This window comes from Squalius cephalus (assembly GCF_949319135.1).
Source record: "Squalius cephalus genome assembly, chromosome: 19".
In the NCBI taxonomy this organism is placed as follows: domain Eukaryota; kingdom Metazoa; phylum Chordata; class Actinopteri; order Cypriniformes; family Leuciscidae; genus Squalius; species Squalius cephalus.
Genome location: NC_137140.1, coordinates 32800327 through 32825278, shown reverse-complemented (window position 1 = coordinate 32825278; position 24952 = coordinate 32800327). Strand labels below are relative to the sequence as shown.

At 37.5% G+C, this 24952-nt stretch overlaps 2 protein-coding genes across 5 annotated transcripts in view; one reads left to right on the top strand and one right to left on the bottom strand.

Moving 5' to 3' along the window:
* The window catches only part of dock1 (dedicator of cytokinesis 1), a 224234-nt gene that overhangs the window by 94068 nt on the left and 105214 nt on the right, over positions 1–24952 (top strand). The window lies entirely within an intron of this gene.
* Positions 4212–24952, bottom strand: part of insyn2a (inhibitory synaptic factor 2A) — a 44140-nt gene continuing 23399 nt past the window's right edge. Inside the window, exons 3-4 of the mRNA XM_079851389.1 lie at positions 20795–20866; positions 4212–5124 (exon numbers count right to left, since the gene is read on the bottom strand). Coding sequence (XP_079707515.1) covers positions 4941–5124; positions 20795–20866 — 256 coding nt within the window. The 3' untranslated portion in view covers positions 4212–4940. The remainder of the gene's footprint in view (positions 5125–20794; positions 20867–24952) is intronic.

The window sequence follows — 24952 nt, the reverse complement described above, 5'->3', positions numbered from 1 at the left end:
AACAACTGCTTAGCAGCTCACTATAGCTTCATGGCAGCGAGTTTAGCATGATCAGACTTTTTCGGCTGGTGTTTTATGATCTTTTTATGTCTGATGTTAGTATTTTAGTCTTTTCTCTGTCTTTGTTGCATTCAAGAGCCTCATCTACGCCTTTCAGTAGGGTTTTTTCTCTAATATGCAGTCTTGTCTTTATCAGGATCTGTGCTTGTATGTATTCAGAGTATTTTCAGCCCCTCCCATGCCTCTGCAGTAGGAGGGGCCAGGTGGAGGAACAAGGCTTTTGATTGGCTGCTCTGTTTGACTGTAATTTCAGGACTGACAGCAGGTGCCGTCTGCAGCATCAGTGCAGCAAAATCCTCTTAGATTTACATTCTCACCACATTCTCAGTGCATTAAATATACATTTGTGATGATAGAGAGGCTCTTCGGATTGATTTATTTCTATCTGAAGGTTTTTGCTGACAGTCTTCCTTTAAGTGCATTTCAGATGAGTTTTTCAAACTCTCTCGCAAGGGAAATACTGAATGGTTGCCGCTGCAAGCTTGCATGGGAATTCCCGGCTTAATAAACACAAACGCACACAAACTCCTTCATTGTGACCTGGAGAATTTTAATAACTCTCAGAGTGTCTTTTGCTTTGCTTCGGGGAAAGAAAGTAAGAAAGAGAGAGAAATACATTGAGGATCCCTTTGACAAATAAATAAATAAATAAATAAATAAATAAAAACAGGTGGCTTAGCACAGCTTCTCATCTGCATTTACATGTGTTTGGTGGTTCTTTGTGTTATAGCTTAGTATTTTTGTTCTCAATATTTGTTTAGCCAATATGTGTGATATGCATGTACAGACACGCAGTAAAAGTAATTCCACAGAATCAATCCTCTGAACTTACGGTTGCCATCTGGAGGGAATCGCAGTCAGCATGTTGCCTATCTGTATTTTTATTTTTTTCTGTATTTATTTTTTCCCCTCCTCGCTGCTCCTAGATCACTGCAGTGAGTTTATTCTTATCTCTTCTAATCTGGGTGGGCGACATCATGGTGGACGAGATATTTGAGATTCCACTTTCTTAAAATGCAAAGCTGCTTTTCTCACATACACTAATTACACATTCCAACAATTAGCATCTGCAGCACGACAGTAGTGTCCCAAAATCACATTTCCAGTGAAATTCTACACTACACAATCCTGACGTGAGAACCACCATAGAAAAGTCAGTGTTATTTTTATTTCTATAACCATTTTTCTAAATGATTAAAAAAATAAATAAAAAAAAATTATATAATTTTATTCATTTAATTTATTCATATGCAAGCCCGTGGATAAAAAGTACTATGAAATGCATTGTACAGACAGATTTCCCAGTACTCAGATAATAGAGCCACTCTTTGTATTTTTCATGTTTTATTTTTGTATAGTAAATAGTTTTAAAAACTGTATAAAATACACAATATTGCACATAATAAATCAATTGCACTTTTTAAGGAACAGAAAAAAAAACATCTAATCGTCTCTTTAGGCTACAGTAGAGCTATTGAGAATCACAACTGTTGTGGTACGAGGGGACGGCTCGTCTTGTGTTTCTGAAGTTGCCCGACACACACCAGAGGGAGAGAGTCAATTAGTTGGAAATGGGGTTTTTCCTGTCCGTGAAGTGGTTTATTTTGCCCTTTTTAAAAGACTTTGGCACATATCTCTGGATGGGACTCTGCTTTTGTCCTCTGATATGACATTCCCAGAATGCTTTGCTCTTGTGTTTTTGTTCTGTGGGCTGAAATCAGTATTGTTTGAGATGATTTTAGCCCTGATTTGCTAGATATTTTCATCAATTAAACTTACTCTCTGATATAAAGGGGTGTTTGATTTTCAGTACGGCTGTCTCTTTAACCCGTTTCTGTGCACACAGAGTTCTGATATAAATGGGAATAACGATTGCATTGCATTTCACTCACTGAAAGTGAAAACTGAATGTTCATTAAATCCACAAAGTGTGTACAGAACCAGACTGAACAAGTTAATGCGTGTGTTTCAGTTTTGCACGTGTTTCAGCAGTACGTCTCAACTCGATAAATGAGTTTGTCACTGTGCAGTGTGAATGTGACTTGTATGTTGTCAGGAAAGAACAAGGCATCTTCTCCCTGTAGACTGTTGGTGTGTCAGCTGAAGCAGAGCGATGTTTAAGCATCGCAGGTTGTGTGTGATTCTTTCTGTCCGTATCGCTCTGACTCTCCATGCTCCATTTTATACTCTTATATCTCTTTAACTTTAATTTTGCAATTAAGCATATTTTTCCCCAGCAATACTCATTACTGTAAATTAATGCAAAAAAAATTGAAATACATGATTTATTATATATATTTATATGTCGGTACTGTCGGGCAGAAAGTCCAAATATCTCTACTTTTCAGGAAATGTAAAAACACTGTGTTTTTTAATTAATCAAACACTGTGTTGTCAAAGTTTATAATGTGGCTTTATATGTGGTCAGACACTTGCATGTGTCATTAGATTATTAACGTTTTACCAACATCAAGCTCAAATGGAGTTATGATGTTTTTGACCAGCGAATTTCAGAGAATTACGGACATACACGTTTTGTCCGTCATTAGAATTACTTCATCAAGTGCATCGCATTACGTTTTCATCAACTTACAGGTTATTACGTTTACTGTAGTTATGTGGACGCTCAGTGTTTTCTGTCATTTGGCCAAAATCTCATGTTATTAAAAAATGCAGTGCTACGCACAGGCTATTTAAGACCATATTGGCTATGATTCAGTGACAACAAATGACTATTCTCTGATCCTCAAATACATAAAAGATGTGCTGTGTACATAAAACATATATGTATATATATATGTATGTGTGTAGTTTCTCTTGAGTAAAAAAATATGCTGTACCTATTCAAAGAACCAGTTCTTTATTTACCCTTGCATTGCAAACAAGCAGAGACGCTGTGTGTGTGTAAATGTGTGTGGCACCCCATTCACGATAGAGGTGAGCGGAGTTATAAGGTTTAACTGACAGTTTGAGGATCCAATGGAGTTACGAGGTTTGGTCACAAGCTCTATTTAATACTTTTCAGTGGTTAAATATTTGCAAAACCCACAGACAGACGTAAAGGGTGACCAATAGTAATGATTTATGAAAAGAAAAAAGAAAAAGACAAAATATAGAGATACAAGGTTTCCGTCCGACAGCGTTATATACTGTGTGTGTCTATATATACTAACTGTGACAAGTTAATGCGTTTTGTGTATGCGAGAAATGTGTGTGTGTGTGTGTATATATACACACACACACACACACAATCCTGGGGAAAATGTGTTTAATTGTCATAAAAAAATAAGCCACAATGCGCAAAAGAATGTTGATTTCATTTTCACTTAATATTTTTAAGGAATATATAATTTCTTTGTTTCTTTCGAAATATCACCTGAACATGTTTTTGTTCACCTGTGACTGAATTTCCTTTCTGAACATTGTAATGGAAAAGACGAGTCGACCTGCTCTCATTATGCTCTCAGACTTTCAATGACCTCCCGTAAGACCCGCGACACACACACACACACACACACACTCGACGATACCTTACTGGCTCTGGTGTTCTTCATCATTTTTCTTTTCCATAGGAACATTGTTTGATTCAGTGCAGATGTCAAGAGTGCGGTCACACTAGACAGGACGTGATGTCACACTCTAGGGATTCTATCTAAATTTTGAAGTAAAAATACATTAAAAATGAATTTAAAACGTCAAAATATCAATTTAATCTACTTTCCTGCAACTCTACAAACTGTTCGGCTTTGTAGTTTTTTTAAAGTTTTTATAATATATATATATATATATATTGCACCAAGAGGTCAATCTGTGACATTTAGATCCTGTTAAATCATCTTTTTTTCCATATGCAGATCAGTTCATCAGAGTCTAGTGTGATTGGTGACTGTGTATCACATGACTTCCTGTCACAGAAAGGTAAACATTTAGCGTTGTTTCCATGGTTATGTCTGTAGTTGTATTAGAAGAACATTAGTTGAAATGAAATCATTTAGAATTAACGGACACTGATCTGAAAACGCTTCCTATAATTTCAATAATCCAATAAGTGTGAGAAGCTTATATATAGTGTTTCTAGAAAATCTTTAAATGTGTGATTATTAAGAATCTAGAAAAATAAGTCATACTTTTTTCCTTTTTTTTTTTTTCTTCCTGGTAATAATAGTATATGAAAGTTTCTATGAATTCACAGAGGCTTGTAAGATTATTTCCATATAAATCCCATATAATGAATTAGTTGTGACTTGCACTTGTGACCGGTTTGATCTGCAAATAATTACATCCTCTAGTGAGTTTTAAATCCATGAAGTCCTCTGTGAGAATCATCATCCAGTGCATCTGAAGAGTTGTGCTTCGATTTAATGCTGCGATTGCGTCGATTTCCATGTGGAAGAGAAGACCAAAATGAAAAGCTTGTGTCCTGTTTGTGTTTTAAATATCCTCCTGATTTTCCAAACCTTTAGCAGGATGAGGAGCAAAAAAGAAATAATAATTGTAAAGCAAGATTTGTCAATGATCCAGTTATGTCTCTCACTCTCTTAAAATAATTTCACGCTCTGCTTGAGGGAAATAGTTTCATTATTCCTTCTTTCCGGAAGCAAATTCCATTTTTTTTTCCCTTCCTCTGTTAAATATACATACATTTAATTTTTTCAGTGCTGGCTGCGATATTTCCAAACCAAGTTCAGTACTCGCATCCATAAAGTACCGAAGGGGGAAAACAAAAAAATCAAACTGATAGGATTTTCCCGTTTCATCCTGATCAAAAACGGGCATAACTAAGCAAGTGAACAGATGCACATGGAGCGTTGCATTCTGTCGTACTCCCTTCTTGAAAATATGATCAAAAGCATAATAAAGCGGTGTATGTAATCCTGCGGTCACAGAAACCAGAGTTTCCAGCGCGCGTGTTTCTTGGCCTCCGCTTTGGACTTGCGTTTGGGCGTGGAGCCGATGGTCTCCTGAGGATAGGGCAGAGGGGGGAACAGGGACTCCTCCGTGGGACACAATCTCTTCATCAGAGGCTGTAGCTTATCTTCCTGCAGTTTAAAGTCCAGCTCCACACTGCAGCACAGAGAAAACAGGCAAACTCAGCACAACTCCACATGCACACCACAGTGAGAGCGTCAGATGCGCTCAGGAACACAGAATACATGCCGTCAGTCTCGAGATCAATGGTAGAATTTGTCAATCAAAAGTATTTTTACTGTACAGTTTACTTCAATATTATGACATTCCTGAGAGAATCAGTGTATTTAATGAGTGTTTTATCCACTGACAATTCATTAGATCATGAAAAGTGGCAGAATTGAGCCAGAAGCAAATGCAAGTGTGCTAAAACAGTGCCTAAATTGATATTTGGCTATTATTTAATAGTATCTTATATATGAATCATGCACAATAAGACCAAGAAATGTCAAGTGGTTCACATTTTTTATCTAATTAATTACATGATAATCAAATTAATCTCACTTCAGTTTTGGCTTAGAATTGTTTCTCTCTCAGTGTCCCTGTAGAAAATAGTTTATAGAGTTGATGTCCCTGGCTGTGTAAAGATAAGTGTGAGTGTGTGTGTAAGCTCCTTCTTCTGGGTGCATTCGGTCCCTGCGGGTGTTGCATTGTGGGATTTATGTGCCGGAGATAATCCAGCGTCCACTACACATCTGATCCCTGGGATGATGAGTCACATTAAACTCCACGATTAGAGAGGAGAGATGGAGAGATGGGGTGAAAGAGTGAATGTGTGTGAGAGAGAGAGGGATGGTGGAGCGAGGGATTATATCACTTTAGCAGACTGAACAAACTTCTGTCTCTTGAAGGAGAGAGTGTTTGTGCACGTACAGACCTGAATGCTGGATTTCATCACATCTTTACATTTCGAGTTCTGAAATGTGATTGGATAAGCCATTTTTAAAGTCCTTTTGTTTTCTGAAGAAAAAAATAAATTGACAGGGCAACTTGAGAGCTGATTGTGATTGATGGTTGATATAATGCTGCACTTTAATTGATTTAATTATAACGATGAAGGGGTACATAATCAAAAACAGAATTTTTTTTAACCATATTTACTCATTTTGCTGTGCGTTATTCATTATTGGTAGATTTAAATAGTCGAGGGAGTATGAAAAATTGCAAGATACATTTTGAATAAATGATTAATTATATATTAGTAGATATCAGTATTATTAATTTGTTTTGGTAATTTATAGCTGGTAAAAAAAAGGTTTGTGGCATTCCTTAAAAAAACCCTTAATGTAAAATCATTCTGATGCAAGAGACCTTGTGGCTTATAGCTATACTTAAATATAATAGATTTGATTTAATAAATGGCATGAGAGACTGTGAATACAATCTTGGCTGAAAAGATGCACAGTTCTTGATGAAGCATGACCTTCAACGCCTTAATGTTTAAAATCATTTGCTAGAAGATCCAGTCTTCATATGTAAACGTAGGTTAATGGTACATTTCTGTGAATATAATATTTTATTTTCTTTACTTTTTTGAAAGGTTTCTCTCTCCCATTTTTCTCTCCCATAAAAAAAATACATCCTGTCGAAATGTTTAGATTTTTAGTTATCAATGGTTCCTGAGACACGGAAAAGCAATGTTTCTCTGTGGTAATTTCAGTGAAAGAGACTGGTATTCCTGTCTCGCTGACAGAACGTTCAGATTAACAGATAGAAAGAGACATTTAACACTCTCTATGTCCCAAACGCCCTGTTCAAAATGCATTTTCGGATGTGACGCATCAGCATTGATGGCGTTTATTTTGCCGACGCCACCCAGAGAGCTGCCATTCAACATGTGAAATGAAGTCAGTCTTTGAATCACTTGACAGAGAAATGCATTGCTTTTCTGTTGATTTCATGCACTAGATTGTACAAAGCATCTTTCAGAGGCATGTTCATTTCAAATGCACTGAATTGCATATTGTTAGCCAGTCTATATTTAAAGCAACGTTTGAATCTGTTTAACAGCGAGTGTTTGGCCTGAAAGTGAAAGGTTATGTAAGGTGTGTGTGTGTGTGTGTGTGTGTGTGTGTGTGTTATTGAGGACTCAGCATGTTTGTTCGTTGTGTGTCTGGCCTTTGCATTCATGCACAGCGCAATGCAGCAATTAGCAAATTAATCACACAGCACAACCTGGTAATTATGCCCTTATCAATATGACCATGTTCTTGCTACAGAGAGACATACGAATCACTCATTACCTCAATAAGTCTCAAGAAGCTCTTTGAACAAGCTCTTAGAGTCTCTCTGAGAGCTTCTCACAGTCGGTGATCATTTGGTGGTTGATGATTGCACTTTGTAGTTTCATATTGCTGGAGAGATGCTTTTTATGTTCAAATAGGATACTGATTTTTACATTCCAATCATTTCCATTGCACTCACCATGAATGTTTGTTTTTATAATTATTATAATTTTATATGTATTTACTGTATTTATGTGCATTTTTGTATATATATATATATACACTCACCTAAAGGATTATTAGGAACACCATACTAATACTGTGTTTGACCCCCTTTCGCCTTCAGAACTGCCTTAATTCTACGTGGCATTGATTCAACAAGGTGCTGAAAGCATTCTTTAGAAATGTTGGCCCATATTGATAGGATAGCATCTTGCAGTTGATGGAGATTTGTGGGATGCACATCCAGGGCACGAAGCTCCCGTTCCACCACATCCCAAAGATGCTCTATTGGGTTGAGATCTGGTGACTGTGGGGGCCATTTTAGTACAGTGAACTCATTGTCATGTTCAAGAAACCAATTTGAAATGATTCGAGCTTTGTGACATGGTGCATTATCCTGCTGGAAGTAGCCATCAGAGGATGGGTACATGGTGGTCATAAAGGGATGGACATGGTCAGAAACAATGCTCAGGTAGGCCGTGGCATTTAAACGATGCCCAATTGGCACTAAGGGGCCTAAAGTGTGCCAAGAAAACATCCCCCACACCATTACACCACCACCACCAGCCTGCACAGTGGTAACAAGGCATGATGGATCCATGTTCTCATTCTGTTTACGCCAAATTCTGACTCTACCATCTGAATGTCTCAACAGAAATCGAGACTCATCAGACCAGGCAACATTTTTCCAGTCTTCAACTGTCCAATTTTGGTGAGCTTGTGCAAATTGTAGCCTCTTTTTCCTATTTGTAGTGGAGATGAGTGGTACCCGGTGGGGTCTTCTGCTGTTGTAGCCCATCCGCCTCAAGGTTGTGCGTGTTGTGGCTTCACAAATGCTTTGCTGCATACCTTGGTTGTAACGAGTGGTTATTTCAGTCAAAGTTGCTCTTCTATCAGCTTGAATCAGTCAGCCCATTCTCCTCTGACCTCTAGCATCAACAAGGCATTTTCACCCACAGGACTGCCGCATACTGGATGTTTTTCCCTTTTCACACCATTCTTTGTAAACCCTAGAAATGGTTGTGCTGAAAATCCCAGTAACTGAGCAGATTGTGAAATACTCAGACCGGCCCGTCTGGCACCAACAACCATGCCACGCTCAAAATTGCTTAAATCACCTTTCTTTCCCATTCTGACATTCAGTTTGGAGTTCAGAAGATTGTCTTGACCAGGACCACACCCCTAAATGCATTGAAGCAACTGCCATGTGATTGGTTGATTAGATAATTGCATTAATGAGAAATTGAACAGGTGTTCCTAATAATCCTTTAGGTGAGTGTATATATATATATATATATATATATATATATATAAATATAAATATACATATAAATGAGACGTCTTTCAAAAACATAAAAAAATTGCAATGTTTTCTAACTTTTGACAAGCAATGTGTATAATATGCGTTTTTGTGGATTTTATATGCAAAAATTATGAAAAGTAAAAAAACAAAAACTTAGATTTAACAATTAAATAATTAAAAAAATGTGTTTATTGACAACAAATTCAATACCCCCCCCCCCCCCCCCAAAAAAAAAAAAAAAGCACAAAAAACAAAACAAACAAACATGGTTTTTGTAATCCATATTTATACTTGAATGCTAACAGCTCTCTGATATTTATTGTTGCGCCCTGAGTTCTCTGTGATTTTATCTATTTTTCTTAAAGAAGAAATCATTCTAGTTTGCAAAAGAATTAACTACATTTTCGACTCCACAAGCTTTTAATATTTCTGTTTAGTGGGAATATTAATTTTGTTCTCTGACTTGAAGTGCGGGCTCCTTTTCTGCCGAGGCATGACATACGGTACAGTGCTCACTATTTCTAGCTTTCGGATCACAAATCAATGTTTAATATTTCTCTCTGGATCAATACGGTTCTCCACAGAATAAACTAGAGCATCATTAGAGAGCAATGCAGTGAAGTGGCTGTCTAAAGAACGTCAATATTTCATTTGCATTAGAGAGTCGAGTATGTCGCAACCGCAACACGAGGCAGCGTGAACGCAGAGCCGCTCTCGTTTTCGTCTGACAGGCCTAGATTCCTCTCTCTCTCTCTCTCTCTCTCTCTCTCTCTCTCTCTCTCTCTCTCTCTCTCTCTCTCTCTCTCTCTCTCTCTCTCTCTCTCTCTCTCTCTCTCTCTCTCTCTCTCTCTCTGATGCTTGCGTGGTATTTTTCATTGATCGTTCGCCTTGTCTCCTGCTCTCCACCCACGACTGTTGTCACGACCGACGCTTTTCACTGTTTCTAAGCTGCTAATTAGAAGCTGAAAGCCGTTGATAAGGCTGTATATCCCTGCTCATTGCCCCTGCACGCAGCTTAGCGCTGTATTCTTTTATGTGGCGTAGGCTTTCCTTCCCTTCATCCCTCAGGATGAGGAGTGGTTTGATCTCTCTCTCTGCTCCTCCTGTTTAAGCTCATTAACGTAGAGGCCCTCTCATCCCATCCTCATGGCAACATTTACACAGGAAACGCATCAGTGTGGCGGTTAAGTGCTCACGCTGACCTGATGTTCATCAGACACTGAGAGAGAAGAACAAACGCTTTTTGTCTCTGAGAGGTGGTCGTCAGAAAATACGTGAATATTCCACACACATCTTAAACTCATCGGTGTCAATCTCGACAGTGTCGTGTCCGTTTTCTGTTTTCAACTTTCTTGACCCACTTTCAAGTTTTTGGTTGTCAAAAAGTCTAAAGACCAGTCTTGTTTAAAGGGATAGTTCACCCACAAATGAACATACTCACCCTCATGTCGTTCCAAAAAACTTCATCTTCAGAAGACAAATAATATATTTTTGATGAAATCTGAGAGCTTTCTTGATTAACCGATTGAATTTAGGTTTTTATTCACGTAATTTAAGCCTACTTTCAATCTGTTCATCATATAAAGCGAATCGGTCTCAATTCATATGGATTAGTTTTACAATCTCTTTATGAACTTCTATGACTTGCTGGTTATCTTTGTTCTGTTTTTATTGTATTTATATGATATTTGTGTTTTTGTAATTGAATTTTTGCCATGAAGATAGCTCTGATTGCTGACATGGCATTAAATAAAAAAGATGATGATGATGATGATGATGATGATGAACTACTTGAAGCGTCAAAGTTTCAATGGAGGGACAGAAAGCTCTCAGATTTCATCAAAAAGATCTTCATTTGTGTTCTGAAGATGAACGAAAGTCGTATGGGTTTGGAAGGACACGAGGGTGAGTAATTCATGACAGAATTTAAATTTTTGGGTGAACTATCCCTTTACATTTCTTCCAGTCATTAACTTTTATGCATAGATTTTGAAAACCTTTTCTGTTAATGCAATTTATCAAATATTTACAAAGGTTTTGCTGGTCATATAAAATCAAGCAACTTTGTGAAATATTGCAATCATTTTTAATTAATTAATTTTTATTTTGTCCTTTTATGCCACTTGAATTTGGCATTGTTTTATGATTCGTCCTTGTTTAGTGACTCGCATGTTTGAGCTGGTTAGCGGCTGAAGTTTAGTTTAAGCACAATAAACAGCGAAGAAGAACCCACTTTAGTACTGAGAGGCGGCTTTATCTACACACACGGTTGGGTATGAGTACAAAATCTGCGGGAATAACTAAAATTATGCGTAAAATGCGCAATCCCACGCCGAAATTCAAGCCCTGTAAGACAAACAATATTCATCCGGAGTTATTCACTGTCTGTTTGAATGGAATCAAAAGATGCACCGATTAATTTGATTCATCACTCAATTTAATGGAAGTCTCAATGATGTGGTTTTTAATATTTATTTTCAAGTTATATTTGACCTTTATCATTTATTTGATTTATTTTCTAACTGCATTGCCCAGCCTCGGTGCCTCTTGTTTCGTATCTTATTTGCTTAGCTGTAAAAGTTTGTTAGCTTAATTAGCTGGCTGGTCTCTGGTGAGATCTGGAAGGATTTGTAAATGTGTTGTGTTTGTGTCAGTGTGCGACTCTGGCTTTGGAAAGGAAGCGTATCTGTGCCAGAGACAACAGACTGACACCCCAGTGAAAGTGAATCTGTCTCTCATTAGCACCAGATGCCCTCTCATCACTCACACGAGCTCGTGTCTGTGAGGCGTTTGATGTGGACCGCCGGGGGTTTGGGTCGAGCTTCGCCTGCTCTGATTCCAAATCGTTTTACGAGACGCTCTGCCGTCTGTCATGTTTGTTAGCGTTCGCCCGACCGGATCCCGCAGGCCCGCCGCGCGTCACTGACACTCGTTAGAAGGAGAGGAACGCACAAACACACGCGGAGATAAAGAGTGCAGGTCGAGGCCTTCAGGAGGGAGATGTGGAGCTTCTGAAGGCCTGGCTCGGGTCTCATTAACAGAGGGACAGCGTGACCAGATAATCATCTCTCTCTCTCTCTCTCTCTCTCTCTCTCTCTCTCTCTCTCTCTCTCTCTCTCTCTCTCTCTCTCTCTCTCTCTCTCTCTCTCTCTCTCTCTCTCTCTCTCTCTCTCTCTCTCTCTCTCTCTCTCTTTCATGCTCCTTTCATTTGTTTTTGTTCTTTTTTTCACAAAGCAAGACGCTTTCATTTCCTTGATATTGTGTTTTTTTTTTGGCATCGACTCCATCACTTTCATCTCTTGGTGGTTGTAGAGGACTCACTCGAACTACCGTGTGTTTGTACTTGGGATACTCTGAGAAATGTTTGATACTGAGAGTTTACCTGGTAATTAGTTTCCGCCAAAGCCTGCAGTCTTCACTGTTGCTAATGTCTGAGCAACGTATTGGAAAATTACGGTCATTTTGAATATACATGCATACAATGTGATATTAAACCAGATGTGTTGTTATTCAGGTAACTGATATAAACATGTTAACTTCAACTAACATGTTTAGCAAGAGTCTGTTCATGTTTTTCTCCATCGTCTGTAGTTCACCAGAAATGATGCCCCTTGTGTTATATATTGCAGGCACATATTTCACCCCAGTACTTTTATTTGTTTGTTTAAATTTACTTATTTACTTTTTATTAATTTAATTATTATTATTTTTTAAAGAAAAATATTATCGTTATATATTTAAATGTAAATGATTTTTTATTTGTATTTATTTATTTGTTTATTTGCTTATTTGTGTATTTATTTAAATCATATATTTATTTAAATGTATTTATTTTTATGTCAATTTAAATCATTTTTAAAATAATAATACTTGTTGTAGCTGTTGTTTATTTATTTACTGGTAAATATATTTAAATGTATTTATTTAATTACATAATTTAAATGATTTATTTACTTATTTATTTGTGTATATATTTACATTATGCATTTATTTAAATATATGTATTTTATGTCATTTTAAATCATTTTTTTAAATAATAGTAGTTGTTGTTTATTGATTTACTGGTGTATATATTTAAATGTATTTATTTACATAATTTATTTATTTTTATTTATTTTATTTATATACTTTTGTAAATTATTGCATTTCAAATATGCATTTATTTTAATAATTGTTAAATACTTGTTGTAGTTTTTGTTAGTTTATTTATTTATATGTTTACATTTATTTATTGACTTTATTAATTACATTTTTAAATCATTTCTAAATAACATTTATTTGTGTGAAGAGACAAGTAGTTTTACTTTTCCAAGGAACTGGACTACAGTTTTTCACTCTGCGTTGGTATGGCCATTGTAAAAGAGTCGCTTACATATCTAGCCATCCTAACTTCATAAAGACGTGATCGTGAGACTTTTTGGGCCAGTAAGCACCTAGCAGCACCCTAGCAACCAGTCAGAATGCCTTAACAACTGCCTAGCAACAGCCCAGAAACCACTCAGAACATCGAGGTGCATGAGTTTTGCACAGTTTTTTAAAAATATTTTTTTCAGAAATCATAGGTTTGAAATCAAACAAGATTGCTCATATTGTACATTTGTACTTTTCTCCACACGATCTAAAGCTCCAATCTCTAGCTGGCTAGTATTTTTGCACCCAGGCGGAGAAGGGAATATAGTCAAAAAATATATTTTCAGTAAAAAAAAAAAAGATTCACAAAATTCTAATAATGCAGATTGTGATGTATTGTACAGAAATATCTTGCATTCCTATTTTTTGCTTGCTCCTTTCTCTCGGTTTGTAAGGTATTAATACAGCTGTCCATCATACTTTGCTTCGCTCTATCTACAGATTAAACCGTATCTCTCGAAAGAGTACACACACACACACACACACACACACACACACACACACACACACACACACACACACACACACACACACACACACACACACACACACACACACATACATACTCTCTCAACACCCACCAGCTTCACTGTGGTATCACTGTAGTATCTATAGCAACCAGCCGGCTCTGAATAAAGCCAGAGTTCCTGTGTTAGCATGGAGAACATCATTACTCTGGCATAAAGGAGAGGAGAGAGTGTGCGAGAGAAAGAGAGATCTCCCGGTGTCTCTGCGCTGAGCGTTTAAACATCTCTGTAATGTAATCATCTCCACTCCCTTCAGCTCGCCTCTAATGGTATTTCCACGCCGGCGTTGTGTGTGTGTGTGTGTGTGTGTCTGCGCTCTGTGCGGTTCAGTCCAGCTTCTCTGGCTGGTCTGAAGAGCTCTGAACATGGGATGATCGTGAGAGATCAGTGAGAACACGCGTGTCGGTCTGATAATTTTACCACTTTATGCATGTTTTGTAAGATTCCCCTCTCTGTTAAACATATTTTTATTAGATTGTCCTGGACTTAATACAAGTAGAATGCTCTTTTATGAAGTTACCTCACTTAAGGACTTATTTAATAAGATTATGCCTGAAAAGGTTTTGGATTTTTTTTTATCATATGTTAATTTAAAAAATCTTGTATAATATGACTTATTTTTGTTTGTTTGGTTTTTATTGTATTTATATGATATTTGTATTTTTGTAATGTAATTGTGGCCATGAAAATAGCTTTGAATGCTGACATGGCACTAATGTAAGGGTGCATGTTCAGGGTCAGCGTTTTAAAGATGAGGAAGGAGGGCACTATCTATCTATCTATCTATCTACACACACACACACACACACACACACACACACACACACACACACACACACACACACATACATACATACATACATACACACACATATATATATATATATATATATATATATATATATATATATATATATATATATATATATACACACATACACATACACACACACACACACACACACACACACACACACACACACACACACACACACACACACACACACACACACATATGCATACATATACGCATACATATACATACATACATACATACATGCATACATATACTTTGTATCAGTACTGTACATTAATACAGTTATTGAACTGAATCAATACTGAGCTGAATAATGACACTATTTTCTTGCTACAGCTGATGTTTATATTTGATGTTTTCATCATTGATTCTGTTACTTTCCTCTTAATACTGTGAAGCTGCTTTACTAGAGTTTCTGTTGTATAAAGCACTAGACCTGACTAGACGTAGAAGAGGTAAAAATGATTGCTTTGAGGGTACAATTTTTGCATTTTTCCCCTGGGAGTGTAGCGTACTGAATCAATCTCTTTATTGCAAGAATCAATATTTTTTGTGACTTTTCCCATTAATGTTTTTTTGGGAGGAAGAGAAGAGACTGAACAATCATATGAAACAAATTCCACACAAGTTCAGTAATTGTTTATCTATATCACAAATGGAGGAGCGCGTTATGCACTGATGCCCGTGTGTTCAGATCTGGAACCCTGAGTTTCAGCAGTAACTACAGTGATGCTTGCCTCATTCAGGCCGGGTGAATTAGTTCCCCAACAGTTAGATCAGGATTTGTGTTTTGCGATCCCTTTAAGCCCTGGCTATTAAGCAGTTATTTCCCACCAAATAGACCCTGTGAGATCTGAATCCCATCCGGACAGCCACATTAAGAAAAGCAGTCTAGTGTGATGAAACGCGATGACATGGTTACCAGGAGAACAAAGCGCAGAAGAAGAACTTTAGCTCGGAGCGGCTCGACTTCAAATAAATTGAATGCTCCTAAATCCGCTTTTATGGGAGCGCGATCTCTTCCCTCTCCTGAGTTTAGTGATCACCCCAGGGAGGGAGAGATATGAAATTTAATTGAAATTGTTTGAGTGTATTTTTCATAGGAATAACATTTAAAGGAATGTTCAGGGTTCAACAGATTCCCAAAATGTACAGGTACAGTACAGTAAGGCATGATCTAAACATCTCTAACACTCAAATAATATGCATTTCTTTCAGAAGATTTGCTTTTACAAAAATGTAAGCTTCATATTTCAGCCTTTAAACTCATCCGATGCTTGCAGCGTGTCGATGTAATACGAGTTAGTCGTCGAGTTATACGGCAGTCGATCTTGTGACACAAATGCTGTCGATTGAGCTTAACTTGTATTGATCCCGGAACATTACTTTAAGAATGTCAGCCATGGGAAGATCCTTCAGAGAGAGTGAATGCCAGACAGAGGAGTATTACGGAGTGATGGAGGGATAATGATGCAGGAAATAAAGGGATGCAGAAGGTTAAACTGCGAAACTGAAGCTTGAATCAGCGGCTCGGCTCCAGAATCCAGCGAGCCGTCTTGTTGTCTACTGTATGCATAAGTGGGCGCCGGCATTGGAACTGAAATAAACCCTCATAAGCAAAAACATGCATCCGATTCAGTCATCTGGCCATATTTCAACCCATTCTGATGGAATCAGCACTGAAATTGCAAGAAAAGCACGTCAGCGTTTGTCATGGCTGATTTGAACGCTCTTCACATCTGCACATACAGTGCTTGACAGACTTGATTTGCAAACGATTACAGTAGAGTTTGACAAACTTGTTGCTGTACTAATTCTGTGATGCTCTATTTTGCAAAAAATAAAAAAATAAAAAAAAATAATACAAAGCATGCATGAAAAAGTCATGTTAATTAGATTTAGCTATGTTTAATCCTTTTTTAGTACTGTGCATATTCAAGTATCACAGAATATTAATAATAAGCAATTCTCTCTATTCGTCCACATTGTTGAATGAATTTTTTTTTTTTTTTTTTTTTTTTACTGTGCTTTCTATGCTAAGTGTACATACATTCCTGCCTTGCCAGTGCCCATGTAAAAATGATATGCTATCAATATTTGGAATTATCTTTTAATTTTAGTTGACATTTTAGCAATTTGTATTACTTTTTTCTTTTCTTTTTCTTTATTTTATAAATTTCTATTTGCTTTAATTTATTTTATTACATTTTAGTCATTTTTGTACTTCAGTTTAAACTTGTTTATTTCATTTAGTTGCCAATGCAACCTTTTTTTAATTCTTCTGTTAAGCTTTATCTAAAGTTTTTTTTATCTAATATTATTTATATTTCAGCTTGATTTCAATTACAGAAAGCAATTTTAATATTTTTAGTTAACAGTAACAACGCCGCCTTGTGCCAATGGCTAGAATTTGTCAGAAACGAGTGAATAATTGAGCTTTATACGCTTTAGACCTGCCTTCGTGTTGCATGCTCACTCGTGTTGCCTGAAGTCTCTGAGTCGGCCGCTCACTAGCGTTTGGAGCACAGCCTGATGTGAACGACTAACATGGATTCGTTCAGAGCCGCTGCGGAACACGAGATTTCTCCTCCCTACCATATTATGCTAAGTAGAACACTTTAGCTCCTTCAGACTGAACTCTATTAGCATGATTTATGAGGATGTGAAGCCATCCTGTATGTCATCAGTGTAAACAAGAGTAGGCCTATGCTAAGTCATATTTTTAAACATGTGAACAACACACACAAGATGCAGATACAGTTTTTTCTTTTTTATTATATAATAATATTATATTATATGTATTGCATATCCATATAGTCTATTGCAATTGTTACCTACAATAAATCCAATTATTATGGATATAATAATTGGATATAAATATATATATTTATATAATTCAGTATTTAATTATATTTTAATAATATATAAATATTATATTTACTTAAAAATTACGGTAACACTTTAGTTTAGGGTCCAATTCTCAATAAACTAGTTGCTTATTAGCATGCATATCACTGGACTATTGGCTGTTTATTAGTACTTATAAAACACATATTAATGCTTTATTCTTTATCTTCCCTTTATCTTACCCAATACCTAAGCTTAACAACTATTAAAGCTACACTGTGTGATATTTTCCCCCATCTAGCGGTGAAATTGTATATGACTACCCAGTGAATATTTGTTTCTGTTCCTCTCAATTCCAAGGGCGTTTTAACTCCTACGGTGGCCGTATTATTCCAAGATTAACATGGCTTCCAGTTATCACTTCGTCCATGACAATAATAAACAATACGTCTAAAATGAATAAAACTACAGGACAGATGTCAGGAGGTAAACGTCACCCTTGTAATCGGCTATCCCAGCATAATCAGATTAGGCTAACGTTACAATGTGTACAAAGTAAGTTAAAAGCAATTAAAAATAACAAAAATTTACCTTGTCCTTTTTTTTATATAGCTTAAAAAATTGCGCCTTTAAAACTATTCATCACCTGTGATCCGTCGCAGCACAGATTTATGTTACAAGGTAAACAATACTTTTTCACCATTGACACGAGGATGAAGTTATACTAGAGGTTGTTCTGGCGTTATGCACAACCATGCTATGGTTAGACAAGCAACTATAAAACTTCGAATTTACACAAATGAATTACAACAGGCTGAATTACCTGTCGAGAAGAAAGCAGGCAACCTCGGCGTCCGTTTTAAAATCTTTTCTCCTCATGAGCTCTTTCCATCTGGGAAAAGTTACTCCAATATTGACTATGGTCTTGCTGATTTGTCTGTCGCGTTGACGTTTTAATTCTCTCTTTCAAGTGTGAGCACGCACGCACACACACACACACACACACCACACTATCTTTCAAATCTGCCGGCACTCGCGAGCTCTCGAGTAATCTCCCCCTCGCATTCGTCACGGTGTCACTGAGTGAAAAACGCAAAAGGCGAAGCTTGAATTTACAGGTATGTCCCTCTTTGGCTAATGTAGTTTCAAGATGGAGGGGCAACATGGCGACCGGCATTCGAAACCCTCACCCGTATGTACTTTCAATGGCAGATTATAAACTTAAGAGAATACTTTATTACTTGAAAGAAGTAAATATACATTGAGCACATATATTTTTGAAAGAACTAAGTGTTTTTGCTAAGAATCAACTAAAAAAGTTACACAGTGTAGCTTTAATAAGCAGTATTTAGGAATTTATTGAGGCAAACGTCTTAGTTAATAGTTACTTAATGGTGAGAATTGGACCCTAATCTAAAGTGTGACCAACATTATTTATGTATTTGCTACATTAAAATAAAGCAAATTACTATGAATATATTTATAAATGTATAGATTTGCCTTGTATCATATATTCCCCATATAAAAGAGTGCTGCATTTCAATAAATCAGCGAATAAACAGCAGCCCTGGCACGGACCAGTTCAGTGACTTCAGTGAATGGGATAGATGGCTAATAAAAGGATGTGTTGAGCATGTTGCTTCAGGACTTTCTCCTGCCACTCGGCTCATCCAGAGAGATCGGTTCTCTCTCCTGTCGAGTGTTTTGACTGGGCTGCGTGTAATTAGATTGTGTTTAATCCTCGCCTTCGCTTCAAAGAGAGCTGCTAAATTAGATTGTGTGTCTGTCGCTGGTCTTCTCACAGGAGAGCCGATGTCTATCTACAGCACTGCTTAGCTGTCCTCTGTCACGCTTCTCACATTTATCCTACATCAGAATGAATCAGGCAGGATATTTCTCTTTTTTTCGGGTTTGCATGCTTGTTAAATGGCTAGTTCTTCCAAAAAAGCACAACATGCGATATAGAAGTCATTGGTATGACTCGTGTGCTTTCAAGTCTTGTGAAACTCTTTCTGTTAGTTATCTTGCATTGTGCAAAACAAGCTCTCTGGCGATTACTACCTGTCAATTACCCAGAATCCCTTATGCAGGCACTTCAGCTCTCATTGCACTTTAAGATGGCCATCCGCCCACTGGAGACAAAAACACTCTGAGAAGCGCTTAACAGTCTGACCTTTACACACTCAGACACACTTTTCTGCTCCGGCTCCTCCTGCAGAATGAGTGCGTCTCACTTAAGTTCACTCAGCTGCTGTGAAATGATAGGATGGCGTTTTGTCATATTGTTTGTGTTTGTCCTGTCTATTGAATAAGAACTCCATCTATAGCTTTAAGAAGTGCCGTACAGAGACAGATCCTCAGCCGCTGAAGTCAACCGTATGAAAGTTGCCATTATTTACTCTCTCATGCTGTTCCAAACCTACAGTACTGTGCAAAAGTCTTAGGCATGTTAATATCCCCACCCCAAAAATGTCCCCAAAAATGGTTGTAAGTCAGTTATTTATATCATTTGCTGTAGTGTGTCAGTAGGAAATATCAGTTTACATTTCCAAACATTCTTTTTGTCATTTAATTGTAATAATCCAGCGAGATTTGTGTATGCACAAGGAGTCTGACAACAGCCGGTGTGATCTGATCTCACCATCATCGAGTCCGTCTGTGATTACATGAAGAAACAGAACAAACTGAGACAGACTAAATCCAGAAGAACTGCGGGAACGTCTCCGAGATGCTTGAAGAAACCTATTCTTCCTCAATTCTTCATAATATATGTATATTTTGAAGAAATATATTCAATTCTTCATAATATATGTATATTTTTTTTCATGTTGATTTTATCTTAACCTAAGTGAAACAAAATCCTAATACCTTGTGCAGTGCTGGTTTTCAAGTATATTTGTTGTGCAATAGCCAAACACAATTTTTATTTAATTTTTTATTCTAGCCTCTAGCTACAGCGGAGGGGAAGAAAGTCAGTGAATAAAGATATTATATTGCTTTTTTAAAGACTGAATTTATTGCACGAGTCGTACGGACACTTTCATGGTACTTTAAGGATGTTTTCTTGTCCTTAAATGTTTATGAACTGTTAAATGCAAATGCAAAAGAGCTGCATACAGATTCCACAGAAAAAACAACATCATGCAGATGTGATTGGACACGGCCTCAAGTAAAATATGACTTTTAAAATTCGAATGAGATATTCCTTTAAACATCCACAGAATGTTGTCCCATGCTCTGTGATGAGGGTGTCCCACTCAGGTCCTTAATCTATTCCCGTCAGCGAGAGTATTTCCTCTCCTTTATCTTGCTCATTACTCACACAATCTGTGATTAGGCTGAAGTTGATCTTTGTAAGCTCAGCATGCTGTTCTAGCTCACTTGCTCTGGCTTTAAACAAAATGCAGCAACCAACCTGTAAATAATGCATGCGCTGTTCCGACACGTGTCGCAGTTGGCCGTGTCCTGTCCGGTCCGATAGGAGAGCCTGTGAGGAGATAAAGAGAGAGGACGAGTCATTACACAGGCTGTTTGGCCGCTCCGCCTACCCGTTCACCGCTCCCTCGTTCACTCTGTCGTTCCTCATTATCAGCTCTCGGTCAATACACGCAGTGGGAAAGAGATGTTAGCATTCTTCACACCCGGCGTTCTGCAGAGGACACGCAGGACGCCGACTGTGTTTGTGAGTGTAATCAGAAACGAGAGAACAAAACGGCCTTGAAATTTTTGTACGGAGACACTGCAGAAATGTCAACGCACAACATCGTGCTGCTTTTGTGTGATAACAGGAGGTAAAATGTGCTGATACGTGTGGCGTATAGCTCTGTTCCAAACTCTAGTGAGTGCTGTGGTTTTACGTCATGTAAGATAGCATCCTGACTGAAATGAAACTGCATTTTACAATTAATTCCAAAAATTGATTAACAGTTTTTAATATTTGTATAAACCTTTTAGAAACCCCTAAAATAGGGGTGTAACAGTACACCTAAGTCACAGTTCGGTATGTACCTCAGTTTTGGGGTCACAGTTCGATATGAGTTTACATGTCCAGTTTACATGCTTTGCTCTAATTGATAGTTTGACCAGCGCTGTACAAATGCAATGGCTGTTTTCAAACGCATTGGTTTGATTACGTGCCGTGCGTAGCCTACGCTGTCATTTGAGGTTTTCATTAACATGCGGTGACCATGGTGGATGCACAAAGTTCAATATTACGCTTTTTGGAGAAATCATGGAAAGATGAGCGAGAAGGAGAAAAAGTGCCATCTACATCTGAGCCTGCTTCACTTTTCCTCGAGTGGCACCTGACACTTCTCATTTCCACGACACGCATATTTCAGTGAGACTTACGACACAAATCGGCACAATGCCAAATGATTTTGACTTATTTTAACTGGGAACAACTTAAAATACTCCATAATTTATGGTAATACAGATACGAGTAATACATCATTCGAAACTATAAAGTGTACACAAAACAAAACATGTGCTTTTGTAAAATAAAGAAAACACACAGGATGACACTTTCTGCCATCCCGGTTTCCTTTCCGTGAGATTTGTGGAGTGATTCACAAAAATGAATCTAAACTCAGCATATATAGGCTACTAGCAATCTCTTGCGTGCCATCTGAACTCTTGTTTTGGGATGGTGCCTAGATCATATGCTCTTTTCCTGTTGTAGCGGCTAGCAAACAGTGTTGCATTACCGCGCTCGCCCCCTTCTGGATTGGAGTGTGGATCGCCTGTGACTGACTGTACGCACTGAACTGTTACGTCTGTACCGGGACAGTTCTGGACGAATACATGTACCGTCATATACACCCCTGCCATATAATATTTGTGATTTAACTGTAATCTATTTTAAATAATAAATTATTCAAATGTTATTATATGTTATACACCGCTGGCAAAACCAGCAATGCAAGTTTGAGAGGTGGCGCATACCAACTCTCGCGAGAATCACGACCTGCTTTACGGCACAACGTCACATACATCAACAACATATGAAGCAGCCTCTATGGAAGACACTAGCACGCATTTCAGACGTGAATCACGGCAGAGTCGACGAAGAAAACGAAGAAAGCGCGGTCGGAAGAGTGCAGAGACGGCTCTGCGCAAGTGGTGTTTACAATACAAGTACTCCATGGCGACTCTAGGGGGCGCTGTTTGAGAAAAACGGAAACTGCATAGTGTGCCTTTAATAGCCTTCATTTTAGGAGTAGGCTTACAATCTGTCACCCCTTTTGACCTTTAACCCTGTACAGAGTCCACAGGAACATGATTTGACATTGCCCAACAGGAGATAAACACAGATATGTCCACTGCACATGTAGTTTGTATGATCACACTAGCCTCCGGCCTGCAGAGGAACATGGAATATGATCTGACAGCAGAGTTCATGGGCGCTTTTAGGACTCAGGAATGACCATGGGGACTCTACCCTTGGCTTGATTCCTTCACAAAATCCTGTGGGTTGGACCAGAGGGGATGATAATATCATTTCTGCTGGACATTTGCTTGATGCGATCATCCTCACCTAAATCAGACTGCGCTCAGGGGGGGCGGAAACGGACAGTTCAGTAACTAAACCAGTGCTTTTTGCCAGAGTTTCACTTTTATCAGTCATTCTCTTAAACTGTAGAACTTTGTATGTAAATATTTGATTCAAAGCAAATTATAATCAGCCTAGAAGTGTGTAATGTTTGTTGAAGCGGAAAGCTGTGTTCCTGAATTACTTCATCGCTGTTTTGTACATCAGCAATCAGCGTCACGTCGGCACTCTTAACAGCATGAAAAACAAAACTGTTATTCAAATGCTGAATAAATTATACATAATACTTGAACGCATCTCATTATAGTCACTTCACTGTCACTCACTGGAGGTTTGCACACTTTCCCGAGACTGAGCCTTACAGTTCAGCACTCGCTGACCACTGATGAATCTTCAACGCTGCGCTAAAATAATTCATATCTTGCTCAAAGTTGTGCGTGAGAGTTTTCAGTGTGATGTGAACGTTATGGGATAAGAATATTATGACTAGAATACATGTCTTGCGGTTGACTTTCTTGAAAGTTTGCCCAAATAAATGTACTCTACTTTTCAAAAGTTCAGTAAGATTTGTATGCTAAACAAGGCTGCATTTATTTGATACAGTAAAATAGTAATATTGTGAAATATTATCGTAATTTAAAAGAACTGTTTTCTATTTGAATATAACATGCAATTTATTCCTGTGAATTTTCAGCATCATTACTCCAGTCTTCAGTCACATGATCCTTCATAATCATTCTAATATGATGATTTGCTGCTCAAGAAACATTTCTGATCATTATCAATGTTGAAAACAGTTGTGCTGCTTCATATTTTTGTGGAAACTTTTTGCATTTAGTCTTTTGGAACATTATAAATGTCTTCACTGTCACTTTTGATCAGTTTAATGCTTCCTTGCTGAAGTATACATATCCTTAAAAAAGTGAATCAGTCAGAGCGGTAACATCTCATTCACTTTCTAACATACTAGTTATAATTAATATCTGTGATCTCTGTCTCTTAGGGTAATCATTCATTATAAAGTTGTGTGTAGTGAAGTTCATCAAACTTAAATGGTTAAAAGGTTGTTCTTATGACTGGAGAATAAATATCTTATTCCGCATATTTAATTGTAAATTTAAAACTTTGAAGTTGTATGTATGTGTAATGCTTGTCGTTTTAGAGGTATATTGGTGATCTTTTGCCTGGTAACTGAGTCTTATTTCCCTTCCTCTCAGTGAACAGTAGTCAGTGTTTACATCTGATTCTTAGTCTCTTGTATGTGTTTGTGTTGGCTTTGAATATGCCCAGTTTGCTCCTATGAGCAGGAGTTGCTGAGCTGAATATTTCTAATGTTAATAAATGTTAAAACAAATATCATAAATATTCTTTCGTCAACATGTTTTCACTGCCGGTGGCAGTAACATTTCGTCTTTCCAACTCCATCTGTGTGGAGACATGGGGTCAGAAATTTCGAGAAGCTGCACTTCCAGTGTTGGCTGCCATTAGTAATTACTGCCTGTCGCGTAACAATTGCTTTGCTGGCAAGAATGCGGCGACCCATCGACCCCTCCAACTTGTCCTGTGATGGAGGGCCAATGTCAGACTGACAGGAAGCCGACGGAGTGATTAATAACTCTGATGAGCCATATTGTCATATCTGTCTGTCTCTCGTACTGTCTGTTTCTTCACCTATACACTCTTTCTCTCATTACTGGAGCATTCCGGCCAGAGTTTTATTTTGTACTGGTGTATGAGTCAGAGTTTGTACTGTGGCAAGTTCTGGTAGTTAAACCACTCTTTAACTCATGCTTTTGTTGTGTTTAACTTTAACCCAGAATATTCATTGTTTATTGTTTTGTCTACATTTTTTACCTTTTTAGTATGCTCTATTTTTATTATTATTATTATTATTATTATTTTATTATTATTATTATTATTTTTTAAATTGATGCATTTACTCCATATTCATTTTTTTTAAAGACTAATGCATTTCATTTGGTAACGCATTATTTTGGTTAATCCATTGAGTATTATTGAATT